The sequence below is a fragment of the Delphinapterus leucas genome, chromosome 20 (assembly GCF_059928025.1).
Source record: "Delphinapterus leucas isolate spDelLeu-1000000601 "Yukka" chromosome 20, BTC_Dleu_Yukka2, whole genome shotgun sequence".
Taxonomy (NCBI): domain Eukaryota; kingdom Metazoa; phylum Chordata; class Mammalia; order Artiodactyla; family Monodontidae; genus Delphinapterus; species Delphinapterus leucas.
The window spans coordinates 24,953,102-24,972,803 of NC_143148.1; the positions used below are offsets into that span (position 1 = coordinate 24,953,102).

Sequence of the window (19,702 nt, forward strand, 5' to 3'; positions counted from 1 at the left end):
AAGAATCTGCCTGCCAATGCAGGGGACACGGGTTCGAGCTCTGGTCTGGGAAGGTCCCACATGCCACGGAACAACGAAGCCCCTGTGCCACAACTACTGAGCCTGCGCTCTATAGAGCACGCAAGCCACAACTACTGAGCCCGTTTGCCACAACTACTGAAGCCCACGTGCCTAGAGCCTGTGCTTTGCAACAAAAGAAGCCACCACAATGAGAAGTGCGCGCTGCAACAAAGAGGAGTCCCCGCTCGCCACAACTTAGAGAAAGCCCGGGCACATCAACAAAGACCAAATGCAGCCAAAAATAAAATAAATTAAAAATAAATTTAAAAAAATAACTATATTAAGTATGTGTGCATATATGTATATATATTTATGACTTAACATCTTCCTGGATTTCAGTTGTTACCTTCATATTTAGATGGCAATTCATTATTTGAAATTGCTAGTAAGTTTAGAGATTGCAATGCAGGAGTTCCCTGTTCTGTGAGCCCCACAGGGGGATTAAATTTTCCTGTCCTTTGTCTTTTAAGGAACTCACCACTCTACCTTGTTATTCATATATATATATAAAATGTAATCTTATTCAAAACCTTACCTTTCTTCCTAATCTGTAGGCCTTGGTAGCCTGCTAGATGTATGGTCCAGAGTCTTATGCATTCACTGTATATATTAACTGAATGAATAAATAATGATATTCATCTTAGTCCACCAACATGCATGGAAAAATGGTAAAGCTACTTTAGGGATCATCAAAGTCTTGATTAATAATATTTTTGTATGTATTAAAGAGCTTTGAATCATGTAAAGTAAGACGCCCAAATAATACACTTCTGATGTTTTGGTTTGCTGATCAGTTTTCCGCCTTGAATTTCCTCATGGGTCATCTATTTCATGCTTTTAACAGTTACTATTTAACTATCAGTGCTGTTTTGTGATTTCTTAAGAGCCTCTCCATAACACTCAGAAACCTTCTGGGTTTATAGTGCAAATTCAGAAAGCTTATACCTTTGTTAAGTTTATCTCTTTCTATAATACTGTTTATGTCTCACAGAGCAGCTCATTCTTTAGTCTTTGTTAGTAAATAGCACTTCCTTCCTTCATGATAAAGCTGTAATATTTCTCTTCAAGTAACAACTTCTGCTTCATCTTTTTTGTCACTGTTATCTGTTTGACGTAATGTGTTCTGAAATGAAGATGTAGACTGTATTTTTCTAATACAAAATGAATTGTCAGGTAAAAAATCAGGTTGACATGTTTAAACTCATTTTACATACTTGATAACTGATAAGTTTTATTTTACTTTGTGGTGTTTAGATATAGGCAAAATTCAAATGAGAAAAATATGGAAAGGAGAAATTTATATTTTAAAAATTCATTTCATTTTGAACTCTAAACATTATTAGAGTTTTCTGTTATTTTGCATCTTTGTCTTTGGGAACTTGTACTCCATTGTTGATTTCTTTCTCCTCCACGTTTGTATTGGTATTGATGCTTTTCAGATGTTTAATTCTTGTTTAAAATGTTTCCATTATTGCTTTTCCTTTCTAAGTAATTTAATTTTATGCAGTTACTTTAGAAGCAATATAGTGGTGATCACTGAAGTGTTGACATTTATCTAGCCAAGCTGTTCTTAATTTACCTTGGGCTTTCTTTGAAGATATAGGAAGGTATAAGAAAACATAGATTCTCAGTGAATTAGCTGATTTTACTTTTACACTTTTCTGCTTTGTTTTGAACATCTTTTAGCTCTTGCTGAATGGGTATTTATTTTCTTGAAAAGTCTGGTTTCCCATTTATTTATTGTTGCTTCTAAGAAACTCCATGGGTGATTTTATTGAAAAACATTAGATGACAGAATCATTTTAGTTTTTTGGGGGAGGTAAGGGGCACCTTAAATGTAATAGTACTTTTAAAGGAAGTATTTTTTTCACTCTAAGAACCCTGATACAGTGTCATTAAAATAATCTTTCAAAATAAATCACCTACTATTATAATGCAAATAGATTTCAGTTTTGCATATTCCATTTCAATCTTTATCCATATGCACATGTATTTATCTAATTGTAATGAAAATGTATATGCAACATTTGGTGATTTTATTTTTCTCATATAAAGCAAAATCTTAGCTCTACGAATAGCGCTCTAAATAAAAACAAATCATTTCACCACAAAATAAATAAAAACAAATCTAAATAAAATATAAGTAAAAACAAATCATTCCACAATCATTCCACCCCAGCAAACATGTCCCCTTTAGTCTTTGTATATCCATATGCACAATTTAAAACGTGATGATTTGTACCTGATTTTATTTTATTAATTATGGCTGAATTTCACCGAGAGTGTGTAGACCCCCCAGAGCTTATCACCTAACATGCAAGCATTCCTTCCCAGCTGCCAGGCTGCCCATATACTGCCAATATACTTAAACCTACCCAGAGCTAATTGAATGCAGAGAGGCAGAAGGCATGTGTGGACCCTTGCCTCCTTTGCAGTCCTGATGCTTTCCTCTCTGTGTTGGTAGTCCTCTCCATACTTCACTGTGGGGGCCATTCTCGTTGGTGTCATTGTGAAGACTTTTTTAGAAAAATCTCTTCACTCAGAGCAAGTCAATTCATATTCCCTGTTTTCATCCGTAAGTCATCTCTCTTTATAACAGAAGGTAATGGGACTATTGCCTGAATGTGTAGAACTTTACCTTACTTCCCCTAAACATTAAGAGACTTCAAATAACTTGGCTTTAAACTAGCATAATGGCCATAGCAATTTTACGAACATAAATGCTTTAATTTTCTTTAAAAACTGATTCTTAATGCCTTCCAACACGACCCCCCACCCTGGTAAGTTATAGGTTCACTCTTGTGCTATGTTGCTAGACTATATGACGTGGCTTACCTGAGTCCCAGGGTGGATTAATTGTGACTTTGAGATGTTTATAATTTCTGAGTGCTTTTAACAAGAATGAGAGTCAGTACTTATTCTGATGGCTGAAGGGTCAGATGTCTTCCTTTCAGTCAGCAGTTGAGAAAGTGCACTAGTCAAGTGAACAATTTTCTGTATCCATTTTGTGGCAGATTATCATGATTAGCGTGAATTTTGTAGCTTTTGAGCAGTGTATTCTGCTAACACCTTGCTGTAGTTTCCATGGCTGAAAAGTAGAAATGGTTTCTGCTTATAGTCTAGATAATAAGGCAAGTATTATCTACCTAGGAGAAAGTGGAGGCTTCAGGCTTTCAGTATGAAAACTATCTGAATATTCATGAAGTGGGTGACTTTGGAACATGTACAGTATCTTTTTCCTTGAGGTTTCGGGGGTATGATTGTTTGACAGAAAACTGCCTGATAATGCATAAGGATAAGGAATACGGTTTGGATTTCAGGGCATGTAAGTAGATATATTGATATTTCTCAGAAGGAACTGAAATTATTGAGCTACTGGACTACCACAGGAGTATTAGTGATATTTGAGATGTTAGAACCAGTATACAGGAGTTAGTTGGCTTGACTGCTGGGGGTGAGGAGGGGGATAGCTCATAACATTTAGAAATACTACAAGTGCTTTCTTCTTTTTCCTTTTCCCACCCCAAATTTGACAAGTAGTGAAATGTGATAGTTCACTATAAAAATGAAAATTAGATTGCTAAGTAGAGCTTCATTTGTTTAGAAGTTTCTTTGTTTATCTGGATGAAAATGATTGAATTTGATGGGTTTTCATTTTTCTTTCAGGCTCAGTTTACGAACCTCTTAAAAGCATTAATCTTCCGAGACCTGATAATGAAACTCTGTGGGATAAATTGGATCACTATTACAGAATTGGTAAGCAAAACCTGAGGAAAACATGTCCTTAGGTAGCTATGCCTTAGTTATATTATATATATTATATGGATGATGTTCTCTCATTTGGATGTTGGGGTAGTTTCAGTGCTTAGACAGCTACATATTCCAATTGCATATGGTATGGGGACTATAGAAGGAATCTGACAAGTCATATCTGTCCCCTGAATCATTTTGAAACTGTCACCAGTGTCCTCTGTGTCCTTTTAGCCTTCCTAAATATTACCAGATTTGAGAACTAGAGGCTGTCTCTTGAATAATTCTTACACAAAGATTTTGTAGAAGTATTCCTTGCTTATTTACCTATACATGGTTCCTATGTAGTCCTGAACCTTTTATATCCATTTCTAATTCATTGAGATTCAAAAGGTAATCTCAGGTTACTGTTACTGATATCAGGTCCCTGTTTTTTTGGTTGCTGTTTTGTTTTTGTCAGGATCAACCTGACAAATTTTGTTACTTAATGTGAGCCAGCAACTTTGAGATATGTATGTATTTACGGGGCTCCTCTTTGTTCATCAGACCGTAAGTTGGAAATGCCTATTAATTTTTTTTGTCAGTTTGCTTCTTGTGCCATTTATGTGGCCTAGTATGTCAAATATAAAATTTGATTTATTTATCTCACTAAGGAGAAGGATTTTTTTGTGTCAGCATCATGTAAAACCTTATTTCAACTTATTTTGGTCAAGATTCTGGTATATATTCTTATGTTGCCTACTTATTATCTTTGTAGCCATAACTAGCTAAAGAGATTAAACTGCCTTTTAAAAGGAATGTCAGATTTTTACTTTGGACTATGAGGACCAGTTTTTTACTCTGCGAAAAATAATAAATACCCTGGTATTCTGAAAGAAATGATAATGTCAGTTTAGTCTGAAAAAAGAAAAAGCAATTTAAGTCTTTAATCTCTGTGATGGACCAGAGTACTTTAGACCTTTGAAAAACTGTCCTAAAGTAGTTGACATATGCCAATCTAGATTAGAGTAACTTAATTTATTTGGGGGAAGAACATTATTCATCCATTTATAGTTAGACAGGAATAAAATAGCTTTTAGGAAATGTAATTTTGGTGTGTTTATTTTTCTATTTTAGGACTGTTTTATATAAGGTAGTAGAGTTTGCTTTCTGTATCTGCAGATGCAGAACCTGCAGATAAGGAGGGCCTACTGTATTAGCCATTTTAGATAAGGGACTTGAGTGTCTGAGGATTTTCACATGCATGGTGGGTCCTGGAACCATTCCTGTGCATACTGACGGACAACTGGAAAACGCTGATTTCAGACTTCTTTGACTTAAGTTGAATGTTCACAAAATAATTATTTGCTTGCTGTTTTCATGTTATATAAAGATGGGATTCAGTTTTAAAATGTTAAACATATCACTGATATAATATGTAAAATGAATACATTGCTCTTCAGGTACGAATTAGTCATCAGTGAAAAACAGGATTCTGGCCTGTTTAGGGTTGAGTTAGCTTTGGATTTAGCAAATGTATACAACTCTTTGTTGTATATTTGCTTTATTTTTCCCTATTGAACTTATTTTTGAAAATATACTTAGTTTTTTGGTTAATCTTTTTTTTTTCTGTATCTGATGTTGCCTTATAACACTTACTGACATAAAGAAGGATGTGCTGAAGGCTTTTTAAATGCCAGTTAGCTGAGTTCTTTCCTCAAAAGTGGAAAGACCCCTTCATGCAGGGTGGATCCCTACTTAGGCTGCAGTTACTTACCTGGAGTTGTTTCTACATCTTCAAAAGTTTTATACTACAGCTAAGTTTAGAAACAACAAAATTGTAGGATGAGGAAACCAAAGAAGTTTAAGACCTTCAGCTCAAGGGAAATGGATGGCTTTACAATTCGTTCTTTTTCTTGTTTTCAATTTCAGTCAAGTCAACATTGCTGCTGTATCAAAGTCCAACCACAGGTCTCTTTCCCACAAAAACATGTGGTGATGATCAGAAGGCCAAGATCCATGACAGTCTATACTGCGCTGCTGGGGCCTGGGCTTTGGCTCTTGCATACAGGTAAGCTGGTGTGTCTTTTACTAGTAACTCCAAGTCTAGGTAATAGGGTTTTGTAGCCCCAAGACAAATTGGGCAGCTGGCTCTGCTGCTGAGTCACTGTGTTACCTGCAACTGCTCACATTTCCTTTTAGGACTCTAAACCTTTCAGTTTTCCTAAGGATTTACATGAGACAAGTTCTAACATTTTATGAGTTTGTGACCAAAATTTCTCATCTCTAGGTTTGTAAATCATCATTAGTCTTTGACAGAATGGATTGCCCATTCTCCTTGAGTTGATTGGTTTCAATCACAGAGGAAATTGATGATGATTGAATTTTACAGATGATAAAACTAGGGCCTAGAGTAGTTAACAGATTTGTTCAAAATTGCACAACTAGTTCATGACAGAGCCAGGGCCAGGACTCTTCTCCTTCCCTCTCCCAGTTTAGTGTTTTTCTTACTATACTTCTTTGGGGTATCACTTAATAATCTGGTTGTCAGTCAAATAATTATTTCATAAAGTAAAAGAAAAATAAATCTTTTCACAATACAAAAGTTCTCCTTACTTCATTTATTTCATTATATATGGAAAGCATCTGTTGCGGGTCCTGACACATAGTCAATAGTGATACACTTTAACCGTTACAAAAATGAGGTTTCTGAATATTAATTTTCTGAAGGTGATACATGCATGTACTTCTGATTTGAAAACTGTATCTTTCACATGAACATGATTCCTCTGTCTTAAATCATTGATGTGTTGCACTTGTAAAGAAAATCAAATAGTGAGATAATATAAAGGCAGTCACCTTCAGCACTTGTTTGCTAATGTCACTACCAGCGTTTTTTACCATATTCTATGTAAGCACAATGTAGCTTCATTAAATGTCTAGCAAATACTAGTCTTAGGACCAGTAGCACCTTAATCAAGTAGTCAAGCCAGTAATGGGACATACTGACATTAGGTGCCTCCTGATGTGGCACATTACCCATATTGACTTCTTACCAAAATGTGTAAATGGCTCTATCTGTAAATAAACAATCAGACAAAGCCAGATTGTGACTACTTGTAAGACAACTTGCCTGAGCTCTTAAAAAATGTAATAATCATAGAAGATTAGAAAATAGGTGTGAAGATGGCTAGATTATGAGAACTACATGCAATGCGTGAACCTTGATTGAATCACGCATTAAAAAAAGGGTAAAGTATATTTGGGGGATAGTTGGATTCTATTTGATATACACTATATATTAGACATTATAGTATCAATTCATTGGGTATGATAATGATATTATGGTTATGTAGGAGAATGTCCTTGTTTTTAGGAGATACTTCTGAAATATGTGTGGGTAATGATATTCAAATACTGCAGAAAATAAATTAGAGAATGCAAGCTAATTTTAGCAACTGGTGAATCCAGGTGAAGAGTAATTGTAGCATTCTTTTAGCTTTTCTATAGATTTGAAATTTTTGTAAATAAAATGTTGGGGGAAAATTGCTTAAAAAAAAACAAGAGTACCGGCCTTTTCCCAGGAGGCTTCAAACATCTGATAGAGAATTTTAAATCTTTTCTTTGCTGGGGACACTATCTATGTACTAACTCCCTGGATAATTTATCTTCTTACATAGTTAAAGTAGCAGATTTTTTGTTTTACTAGCAAGCAAAATGTGTTCTATTTGGATAAATGCAAGGGTACTTACCACAAAATTACTATGAAGCCCTTTTTACTTTCACAATATTATGTTGTGATAGTTTGTTTAGAGAATCCCCATGTTGTAAAATTAGTAGAATTTTGTTTCCAGTTCTACTTTTAAATGCTAATGAAATCATATAGATTATATTAGGTAGAATTCCTCAAAAATTAAGCTATCAGTATTTTCTCTTATGAATTTATATCAATCTCTTATTGGTAATGAATGCATAATATAAAGTTACTAATTTTTGAAAATGGAAGTAATTTGAGCTTTCTAATTGTATTAGTTTTCAATTAGTCTTGTCAAAAATCTCTTGAAACCTCACTTCTGTTTGAATTTGTGTGTGTGTGCATGTGTACTGAGGACTTAAAAGGATTATTTTATGCACATTTATATTTCATATACATTAGGAGTATAATTTGATGTTATTTAATTAAATAATTGGATAAAGTCAAGAGACAATGAAGTAACTTATTTGCAAAAATACACTTTGAAATAGTTTTCCTTAAATGTAATATTAAAGTTTCACTTTGTAATTTTGTTTTATTTTAGAGGAGGGAAGAAATACTAACTAAAATGTTTGACTTTTTAAAATGTCATTTACATATAAAGTTGTAGTCCTGAATATGCCATTGTTTAAAATTATACTATATCTATATTACACTATGTATAATTATATTACATTACATTATATTACATTATAATTATATGTGAATATAATTATAATTAATATAAATAAAATTTTATATTTTATATAATTATAACCATTATAATTATTTTATTTTATAAATAATTATATTGATTTACATGGTTTAGGTTAAAACTGTTCCTGAACCTAGTCAATTATACAAAATCTGTTAAAAGAAAGTTGAACCTATACTTTATGCCATACTAAAAAGCATCATGTAGGGTTTTCGCATTTTTTGTTCTTTCTAATATAACTTCTAGAAAAAAACATGACTTTAAATTAGGGTTTAAATATGGAATTTAGTTTACTTTTTATATTTGAGAAGAGTAAGTAATTTTTTTAAAAAGAGTATTGACTTGAAGAAGTACTTTCAGACTGTTTAAATGTGCATATATTAGAATACAAAAACTCAAGGCAGACAAGATACCTTGCAGTACTGTCTAAGGGAGAGAGAGGATGCCTTCATGCAAGAAGTTAGCCAGTTCCCTCCCTTGTCAGATTTATTGCTATTTTAGGAACTGAATATAACAGGTGGCCCTAGCTTAGTGCTAGTAAACAGTCAAGTCACATGACCAAACAGTATTCTTATTTTTTTTTCCTTGAAGTTTGGCTGTGTGGAAATAATGCACCAATGATAGGATTCAAGTGTTTAGTTTCTTCACTAGTTATATATTTATAAGTATGGAATTCTGGTTCAGATATAAACTCAAGACTTCATATTGTAGAAATACCTGATCAACATCTCCACATAGCTTGTGATCAATATATTGACTAAAGTTAAATATAAAATTATTTATCTATTTTTTAAAATTAAAAGTATTATTGAGATCATATTAAAACTTGAATGTGCATCCACAGAGCTGGCTAAAGAGTAGAATATTGCCAGTTCCTCATAGAAAATAGAGGAATTATTTTGGATCACTAGGTTCATTTTAACTCTTAGGAAAGGCAATAGATATATACTAATTGCCTAAATGTTTTTACTCAGATGCAACTGTTCTTTTATTTTCTAAGTCAGAAGAGAAATATTCTTATGGTTACCACTATTATTTGCAGAACAAAGGAGAAGCTCGAAAGCTTCATTGAAATAGGATTCCTTATTGCGGCTAAATTATTCTGGAATATTTTAGTCGTGGTTTAATGAATGTGGAAATTAGGGGCAGATAATTATTTTAAAGGCAATTTTAGAAAAACTTGACTTTTTTTTCCCCCTGAATTATTTTTTTGTTTTATGGTGAGGTGGGAATTATATACAGAACATTTCTTTGAGCTCATTATACTCCAGATGTGCTGTTTCCTTCATTTATCAGTGCCCCATCCACTGTTATCCGTGCCATAATTTGCTTCTATTAACACTTGGCTCTGACATCAGGGTGAAAATAGATCACAGAGCAGAATCGTACTAGTTTTACTTTATCGCCTGCATATGAAAGGAGGAATGATGTTCTAATGACAAATAACTTACTCTTTACTGACATTCACTGTACCATGTTAAAATGATCATCCTTCTTTCCATTACTGGTATGTGAGATCTGTAATTGAAAGAGGAGGTAAAGGAGACAGGTGATGTTTTTTATCAGGTGAGGATGATGGCCAGATATTTTAGTTAAGATTTAGTAAAACAATGAATAAACTACTTCTATTTTTTTCATTGGTGGGTAACTCTCATTCCTCTTTTTTGAAGGCCGCTGATCAATAATAAAGGAACTTAAAGACAGAAGGAACTTAAAGACAGAAGGACATCTCAACCTAGTTTAATAGTTAGGTGTTAGCTGGTTTTTTTTCTTTTTAAAAGCAAGAGATGTAAACTGTGGTCAGTTGATTTTAAACTAAGACCTAAGGATATAAAACTTTTTGCCCAAATGCATCATGTATCATACTGGATGCATGTTTTAGCTGAAGGCATTCCTGACTGAAGTGCCCGGCTGGCATTATTAAACACATGGCAGAACAAAGAAGACATGTGTCTACCTTAATCTACACTTCATTGAATCCAAGTGGCCGTTGCATGACCTAAAGGGATTGATATTTAAAATTGCCTCTACTTTGTAACAATGAATTTAAAAAATCTTTTGGTGGATTTTTCCAATATAGAAATATCCTTTAAAGTTTCAGCCAAGTCAGTGTTGAAAATATTATATACTATTTTTAAAGCAATTGGCTTACTTCCTTAAAAGAAGGAGAAATTTGTGCAAGTTTCATCATGGGACTTTTTTTTTCCCCAGCATTTCTGCATCTGCTGGGAAATTGCAGTTTCACTGTTACAGAATTAGTAGATGTCGCCAGAACATAGGATTAGCTAGCTAGATAGTTAAATACTTAATTATCAAAAGCTCTGCTTCCTTTTCAAATGCATTTTCAATTTGTCTCATGAGTTATCTCTCTCACCCAGGCGCATTGATGATGACAAGGGAAGGACCCATGAGCTGGAGCACTCGGCTATAAAATGCATGAGAGGAATTCTCTACTGCTATATGCGTCAGGCCGATAAGGTAAAAACACTATAGTGTGGGCTGAAATTCTCACATCATTCTGAGGCATTAATTTAACCAATATAGCAATAGCATCTTCTGAAGAAGAATGTACTTTCAAAAGGTAAAGCCACGTCCTAGGGCAGTCTAGATAGGTTAAAACAGCTCTGCCTTCCCAGCCCAGGGTTTTGAAATACTGAAATTGAAGAAATACCTTAAGCGAGATTGATTGAGAACTGTTATCTGGGCTTGAATTTGTTTGTATTTTGCATCTGGTGTTTGCTTGATAAATACTCAGTTTCTCAGGAACCTCACGATATCCATAATTCTAACCAATATTGTATTACTTAAGAAAATCCTTATCAAAATTCCTTTTGGACATGTTAGTACTCTGGCTTAAGTGAACTTTAGTTTAAGACTATAATAACTTCATTCATTTACATGTAAAGAGGGCAGGAATTATAGGCTTAGAAAACAGCAAACTTTACAGGGTTATTTTGGAAATTAAAGAAATAATATGCATAATAAAACTTTTTAAACTGTAAAGCTCTATACAAATATAATGTGATATTCCCCCTACTTACATACACCTCTGTGTTTCCAGGTCCTAATATAGTAAGCATCCATATATTGAATACTTACATCAGTGTGTCATGCCACTCTCAGGTTTGATGATTCATTAGCAAAGATGCACTTCAGTAAATAATGCAGACAATTTCGATCACTTAATGTTTTGTATATCTCTATCATATGAATACTATATTGTTTTTGTGATAGCACATTTTTTTAAGCCCTGTATCTGAAGTCAAAATGAAAAAAAAAAACAAAAAAACTTATATTCTGTCACCAGAAAATGGCAACCAAACAATGTTAGTTTGCAGAGAAAGTAAATTTATTCACAGCTGATAAGAGATATATGAAAAACCTGTAATCTGTCTACTGAGATTTAACTTTGCAAATCATTATTATAAAGGTTTTTCAATGTTTGAAATAAAGTATTATGTCATATTGACATATTTGAATTAAACTTATGTCATATAGATTGAAGTAAGTGTGATTTAAGTTATTTTTTCTTATGTGAGAAGTTTACTGTTTATTTCACATTTATCATTTCATGAATGCTTTATGTCTATGAATTCAACTTTTCTCTCGAGGAAACATTGTGAGAGCCATGAATTTCATATGTTTGCTAACCAGGCTGACGGACTTAAATTATAATTGTTTATCAAAAGGAAGAAAATGATGTAATATAAATTTTTTTCTTTGTGACTTGTTTAACCAATTGTTAATGTCCTTTTCTAAATATTATTCAACTTTTCTAACCAGTATTCACAATTATGTTTTCTTTTGAATACACTTGAATGTGACTTAAGCTGTCTTGAATTCCTTAAATTACAAAGGATTATCATTTTTTGCCTTATGTAGGTATGATGGTAGACCATTAAAATAAGTGTGAGTTGTAAGAAGGTGTAGGTCACATTAGGATTAGGCATTTCTGCCTACTACAAAATGTAGGGTTTTACAAATTTTAAAACATTTTCATTGTTATAATCTTTCTTGAGTCCCATAACCTTTAGAGTAGGCATGGAGGATATTACTGTAATCCACATACGACTCAGTTGGAATGAACCATGCACCCAGCTCAGTGCGTCCCACCATACCTTCACCTCTTATTGGTGCTCACCATTTCCTTAATGACTCCATAGCAGTAGAGACTGTTACCATATTTTTATTTTTTAATTGCATTTTATTTATTTTTGAATTTTATTTTTTTTATGCAGCAGATTCTTACTAGTTGTCTATTTTATACATATTAGTGTATATATGTCAATCTCAAGCTCCCAATTCATCCCACTACCCCCACCCCCAGTTACCATATTTTTAAATATGAAATTATATCTTTTGGCCTTCACTTAAAACTAAAGTAAAACATATTTGTAGTGTTCAAGTGCTCTTTAACCTTAAGGCTCATCTTCTGAAGTAAAATCATGACTTCGAAAGTCTAAGGCTCTCCACTTTTGTTGCTTCTCATTGTAAAGCATGCTTCCTGACATATTTTCTAATAATACTACCTAAAGGAGATATTTTAACTTATTATGAATTTGAATGAATAGAGTTTTCCTTGATTTGAAGAATGTAGAGCAATCTGATTTCTGTTATTGGCTTGCTGCTTGTATTAATTTCTACTTATTAACATTAGGACGTTTTTTACCTTTAAATGTTCATATACCTATTTTTATTAACACTTCTTAAGGAGAAGCATTCAGATTTCAAAATTGGTCTGCAGTTAGTAGTTCAACGGGCAGGGATTTGCTTTACAATAGGCTATGAATGTTGCTGTCTCTATCTCCTTCAAAAATTTATTTAAAATGCTACGAAGTAGTTTCTAATTCATGAGAAATCATTAAACTTTTATAAAGTTTATTTTTCCAGGATTCCCTTATGAGATGATTTTTCCCACCTAAGTGCATATTTTAAGTCTATAAATTAAGAATGGATGACAGCATACTCAGTACCTTTTCCTGAATGATAAACTACTTATTCACAATGATTAAAGTTTTCAGGAAAAGTCTAAATAAAATACAAGAAGAAAAAAAATTGTTCTATATTTTTTTAATCTAGAAAATTTTACTTTAATTATTCTTTATTTTTACTTGCCAAATGCCAGATATCATATAATACTAACTGATGTCCGCTTGATTTTGACTGCTTTCAAGAGTACTTTTTGTCTATATTTTACATACAGTATGCCCCATTAATTGTCAAAGCTTATAGAGTTTGGGTCTTTTATTTTTTCTGAAATTTTAAATTATTTGTCTTTAACAGCTTTAAGACTCGAAGCATAATTATATAATTCCCCACTTGAGCATCTTTAATCATTTAGTAATTGCTTTTCCCCTGACACAGTGATTGAATGAATATAAATTCTCATGCTGGGTACTTGTGTGTCTTGAAGACAAATGACAAACACTGCCTTGTCAACTGCAGCAATCACTTTATTAAACTAAGAAAACCGTATCCATCTAGATCCTTATCAAGTGGGCAAAATGTATTTTGTTTTAATTTAACCACATTTTTGTCTATGAGCCCAGAATAATGTTCAACACTTTGAGATAATAGTCATGGTACTGTGAAAGTAGTGACCACATTGATTTCTATTTGTGTAGTCTAAGACAGGAGTCCCCAGCCCCTGGCCCGTGGATGGGTACAGGTCTGCAGCCTGTTAGGAACTGGGCGGTACAGGAGGTGAGCAGCGGGCGAGCGATTGAAGCTTCATCTGCCGCTCCCCATCAGTCTCATTACCACCTGAACCATCAACCCCCACACCCCCACCAGTGGATCAGTGGAAAAATTGTCTTCCATGAAACCGGTCCCTGGTTGGGGACCGCTGGTCTAAGACTATTGCCAGCAGTTTCAGATACTGAGAAGGGGTAGCCTTCTCACCTTCTCTGAGTTAACACTGGATAGCTTGGTCACTACATAGATAGAGGGTGTACATCCCTACCTTTACCCTCTCTCTCTCATTTCTGATTATCTTTTGATAGGTCCTGACTTTCATTTTGTTGATTTCAACCATAGGGAGAGCTTATTTGTTTGTGCAGGGCTCTTGGGGGTGCAAAGGTGTGTTAGCTCTCTAGCACAGTACTGTCAAATAAATTTTCTGTGATGATCTAAATGTTTTCTGTTACTGTGTTGAACAGTTACAGAAGTCACTAGTCATATGTGGCTGTTGAATACTTGATATGGGGCCAGTGTAACTGAAGGACTGAATTTCTAAATTTTATATAATTGTAATTTAATTTAATTAGTCACATGTAGCTAGTGGCTACCATATTGGATAGTGTGACTTCTATAAGCTTGTAAGATAGTGGGAGATACAGACAACTAATGAAAATAAAAGACTGGAGAAACAATTGAGTGATAAGCACCTTGATGTAGGAGTCCAAAGGAAGGAATTTTAGTTGGGGTTCAGAAGGGACTTTATAAAAGAAGGTTTTGTGGGGTTTTTTTGAGATAAGACTTTAAGGATGGAGAAGAAATTTGAAGGTAGAGAAGAGAATATGGTTCTATGTGGTTCCTTAGCCAAGTGAAACAAGACAAGATCATGAACACCCAGATACCATCAAATAGAGAAGAAATTCATTGCCTTACATAGAGCTATGTGTTATTCTATTCATTCTGTTCCTATTCATCTCATACTTCCAGGAACTAGTACTTGGCATACTTGGCATATAACTGGTCAGTAAATGTTTGCCGAATTGAATTAATATCTGTTTGTTCTTGGAGTTTGTCTTTTTGTCATTTAGTAATTACTTAGTATTCTAAAATGGTTAAATTTTTCATTTAGTTAATAAGTAAAGGTATGGCCTATATTCGCTTGGAATTGGTGCCTTAGAAATGAGAGTATGTGTGGCAAAAGAAATGAAAACACGTTGACAAGAGCATGGGTTACAATTTGTGATCCTTGGAGGAAGAAAAAGCATTTGAAGTTTTGAACACTTACTGAATTAGAATGTCGCCTGAAGCACTCTTTCATTGAGTGTCATGTAAGCATTTCCAAATAGCAGTACAGTGGGATACAATCCCTGAAATCCTGTCCCACAGAGTAAACCGTTATTTGACTCTAAAATAAGATGCAAAACATTACAAAAGCCAATGCTACTATATTAACAAGCTCCCTATTACACTTGAGTTGCTATGTTTGTGAAATATCAATTAAGTATTTAGCAATCGTGTTAACTGTTAAATTACTAGTTATGAGTTGTCTGTGTTTTGTTTCTTTAGAAAAAGTAATAACATTTCTGCTTTTTTCTATCTGTCTATAAGCTGTTGCTTTCCCCATTAAAAAATGTCTTGAAAAATAATTTATAATCTCTGATCTTGGATAAAAATGTGAATTAGTAGCATTATTCAAATTTTATATTTGATTCTAGGTCCAGCAGTTTAAGCAGGATCCACGCCCGACAACATGCCTTCACTCTGTTTTCAACGTACATACAGGAGATGAGATTCTCTCCTATGAGGAATATGGTCATCTTCAGGTAAAAAGAGAAGATTACAAATTTTCTTCTCCATTTATACTCTACATCATAGAAGATTTGAGGCTATTTACAATTTTTAAAAAGTAGATTTCATAAATTGTTCAAAACAGTAGTAGAAAATCAACCATGAAATGAAGAAATCCCACCAGGACTGAATTAGGTATTGTGATTGAACATTAAATTTGACTGAGTTCTTGGTCCAAAAGCAAAAAGGGCAGGTGGATAGATTATAGTATTATTACTATCTAGAAGAAGGAATCCTACAGCTCTTTCAGTGACAAAAGCTTGTTCTTATTACCAAATTTAGAGGAATTTCAATATTTAGGAACTAGGGAATAAAAGACAATTAGCAGTAATATAACAGCAAATCAGAAGTTTTTGTTACATGACAGTTCATTTTTAATATATCAACCTTCAATAACGTGAAAAACATACCACTAAAATGTAATTCCAAAGGCATTTCTGGAGTCTATAAATTTTATCTTACATACTATATTAAATTTTGTATATAAATGTTATGTGCTAAGAATACAGCATAAGACTGTTTTGTTTTCACTTTTTCTCTCACATCTGTGTACTCCTTTTAGCAGGACATCCTATTGCCTTGTTTCTAGGATACAAATATTATATATGCTGTTTATCTTTAATGGATTTTCTTCCTGTTCATCATTTGGTTCTGTAGTCTTTAGGACAGAATACTTATTATTCATATATTCCTTACTAAAATAAGAGTATCTCCTTTGTATAGTTCCTCTCTCTCTAGAGATCTGAAATGTCTTACTTTAGTATGACTCCTCCAAACACAGAAAGTTGTGTCCCCATTTCTAGGCAGCAGAAACTCTTACACTTATTTGTAACCTGTTCCTTGGAGTTTTAGTGTTACATGAATATGTAGCTGCTCAACCTTCTCCTTGTAATTATCACCTAATTAGGTTTTCTGTACCTTTTGCTTTGACAAATATGTTTACTATTGACATAGGGTTTTCAGAAGATAGTGGCTCACTTATTTTTGTAGCTCAGAATTTAAGCTCAGTGCCTGGCACACGGTAGCTTTCAAATAAATGCTGGTCAACCTGTTATTTGGTAGTCCCTGTACAATTTACCACTTACTGTTATTTTCTCACAGAAGCCTCCTGAAATTCAGAGCAGTGAACTCTTTGAGGTGTTTTTGTAAGTGGCTGTCAATAGTAATGAAATTTCTTTGAGGTCATTTCTGACAGGCCAGTGTCAGTGCTCTAAGAAAATATTTGGGTGACCTTGGCAATGGAATGAAACTCTTCCCTACTGTGATCTGAGAAAAGTCCCTCAAGAGTTGATGTTGACCTAAAATACCTAAAAACTGGAATACTCTGTCTTTTTATGTGGCCCACTTGGACCTTGACAAGACCCCCGACACACACTTGGACTTTGAGTGCTGGGAAATCAGGAGATGCTCACAATAGTTCTGGTTCCTGAGAGAGCTACCCCCACTGGTAGGCCCTGGCAGCACAGGGCTGCTTTGTCCAAGGCATCTAGGGCACAAATAATTTTCTGCCCCAACTTTCTGTCAGTTATTCAAAAAGGACTGGAGGAGAGTCAAGGAAGGCACAAGGTACCAAGGCTGTTATTGGGTAATAATCTTTTGGGTTAGAATTATATGGGGAGAAAATTACATCTTGCCTTCTCTGTTTTTAACTCAAGTTAGCAGTTTCTTGGCTAAATGAAAAAATTTCACTGCTTCCCATTTATTTGTTTGTTTGTTTGTTTATTACATAACAGCTTTATTGAGATATAATTCACATAATATACAGTTCGCCTATGTAAATTATATAACTCAGTGGTTTTTAACATATTCACAAAGTTGTGCAGCCAACATCACAGTCAGTTTCAGAACATCTTCATCACCCCGTAAAGAAATCCTGTACCTATTAGCAGTCACTCCCCATCTCCTTCAAAGACCCCAGCCCTAGGCAATTACCAGTCTACTTTCTGTCTCTGTGAATAAGCCTATTTTGTACATTTCATATAAATGGAATCATACAACATATGGTCTTATGTGACTGATTTCTTTCATTTAGCGTTATGTTTTCAAGGTTTGTCCATGTTGTAGTATTTATCTTTCACTGCTTGTTTTCTCTAGAAAATTTACACATCCTATTCAGAATTCTATGAGAATCTTTATTTTTGGTTAAAGTGGGCATTATTGTCTTTTTCTTTGTTTTGTTTAGATCATATGTTTATCTTTAATAAACTAATAAACTAAGAGAAAAAACTCATTTGTTCATAAATAGATTTTAAATTATTGATTACTGTGTTCCAGCAGTTGCTTACATAAGTTCTGTATTCTCTGAATACAAGATGCACTGCCTATTGTTTATGGTGTACTGGCATAGTCCTAATGTCTTAATTGCCAAACAGTTTTTTTCATTTACATACATTTGAGCTGGATTGACATTACATAGCCTGTGGGGCAAAACTGTTTCAAAGTAGAAGTACTTAGATCTAGAGTTTAAAAATAAATCTTAGAAAGCAAATGTTGTAAAAATAGTCCCTAATCAGCTGTTAATAACCATCACAATGAATTTGAGGATTTTAGAGTTTTACATACAAAGCTGAGATTTTATTATTATGAACTAAATCCATAGCTCCTTTATTTTTCATAGGAAAGGGAATAGGTTTTATATGCCATTACTAGAGCAAAAGACTTGTAATTTTAGCTTTTACATTTAATTTCATAACATAGTATTTTTGTTGTTTCCTTTAACCTATTATAATGTTTGTTTTCAGATAAATGCAGTGTCACTCTATCTCCTTTACCTTGTGGAAATGATTTCCTCAGGACTCCAGATTATCTATAACACTGATGAGGTATGATTTCCCCAAATTCTCTAGTAGTAAATTTCATCTCTGAGAATATCTTTCTTCTTTTACTTTTTCAAACTTATTTTTAGTTGTATAAAATGGATTACTAAATTCATATAGCCAGATACTAGATTTTGGATACTCAGGCAAAAAGTCTTTATATTTTCAATGCAAAGCACTTTAAAAATGAACAAAGTATGTAACAGGTTATAAAACTTTACTCCTCTGAAGGCTATATTTCAAGTGATCTGAGATAAAAACTTGTAACTTTTTGAAATTTTAGTAACAATGAAAATAAAATAGCATTTGCAGATTTTCTTAGAATTATTATGTCTTCTTTCATATCATTGCTTTTTGTAACCCATCCTTTTAAAAGTAAAAAAATACGTTTATTATATTTTGTTATTTTTATTTGTCCAACCTCAGTAGAGTTCTTGATGCTTTCCAAAAGATAAGTACCATTTTCTTATTCTTATTAGGAAATTTGAAAATATTGTATATGACAAAGTTGAGAAACATTTCTTTCATAGGCAATAATGCTTGAACAAACACACAGACAGACCCACGTGCTAACACATTTTGAAATATGGCCACAGTTGGAGCAAAAAGCTTTCATTATTGAGATGGTATATACAATGAGAATTCCATCAAAAAGCAGGTATATTATATACTTATTATTTTTCTCCTGTGATCCATGCAGGGAGAACAATTGTATCATATACTAAACACCAAAGTCATCACTGAACTGCACTGAGGGTGCTGTGAAATTGGTACATGTAGTCCTGCCCTCTAGTAGTTCATAATCTTATACATTCATCCAGTTGTGCCTTTTTAATACACATAAGTAAAACCTATTTAGAAGTGTAGCTAAATAATAAAGAAACAATAATGATAAGAAGAAATTAGGACTTTCCTGCTGGCTCAGTGGTTAAGAATCCGCCTGCCAATGCAGGGGACCCAGGTTCAATCCCTGGTCCGGGAAGATCCCACGTGCCGCGGAGCAACTGAGCCCGTGCGCCACAACTACTGAGCCTGCGCTCTAGAGCCTGTGAGCCGCAACTACAGAAGCACGCACACCTAGAGCCTGTGCTCCGCAACAAGAGAAGCCACTGCAATGAGAAGCCC

The 19,702-nt window shown here is 33.8% G+C and overlaps 1 protein-coding gene across 9 annotated transcripts in view; it reads left to right on the forward strand.

The window, feature by feature from the left end:
• Positions 1 to 19,702, forward strand: part of PHKB (phosphorylase kinase regulatory subunit beta) — a 208,101-nt gene that overhangs the window by 42,480 nt on the left and 145,919 nt on the right. For 8 of the 9 annotated variants that reach the window (XM_022555124.3, XM_089902984.1, XM_022555122.3 and 5 more), the window contains 5 exons: positions 3,727 to 3,816; positions 5,722 to 5,860; positions 10,616 to 10,715; positions 15,629 to 15,736; positions 18,503 to 18,583. In XM_022555124.3, the coding sequence (XP_022410832.2) occupies positions 3,727 to 3,816; positions 5,722 to 5,860; positions 10,616 to 10,715; positions 15,629 to 15,736; positions 18,503 to 18,583 (518 nt within the window). Of the gene's footprint in view, positions 1 to 3,726; positions 3,817 to 5,721; positions 5,861 to 10,615; positions 10,716 to 15,628; positions 15,737 to 18,502; positions 18,584 to 19,702 lie in introns of those variants that run through there. The other variant, XM_089902990.1, reaches the window with a different exon arrangement.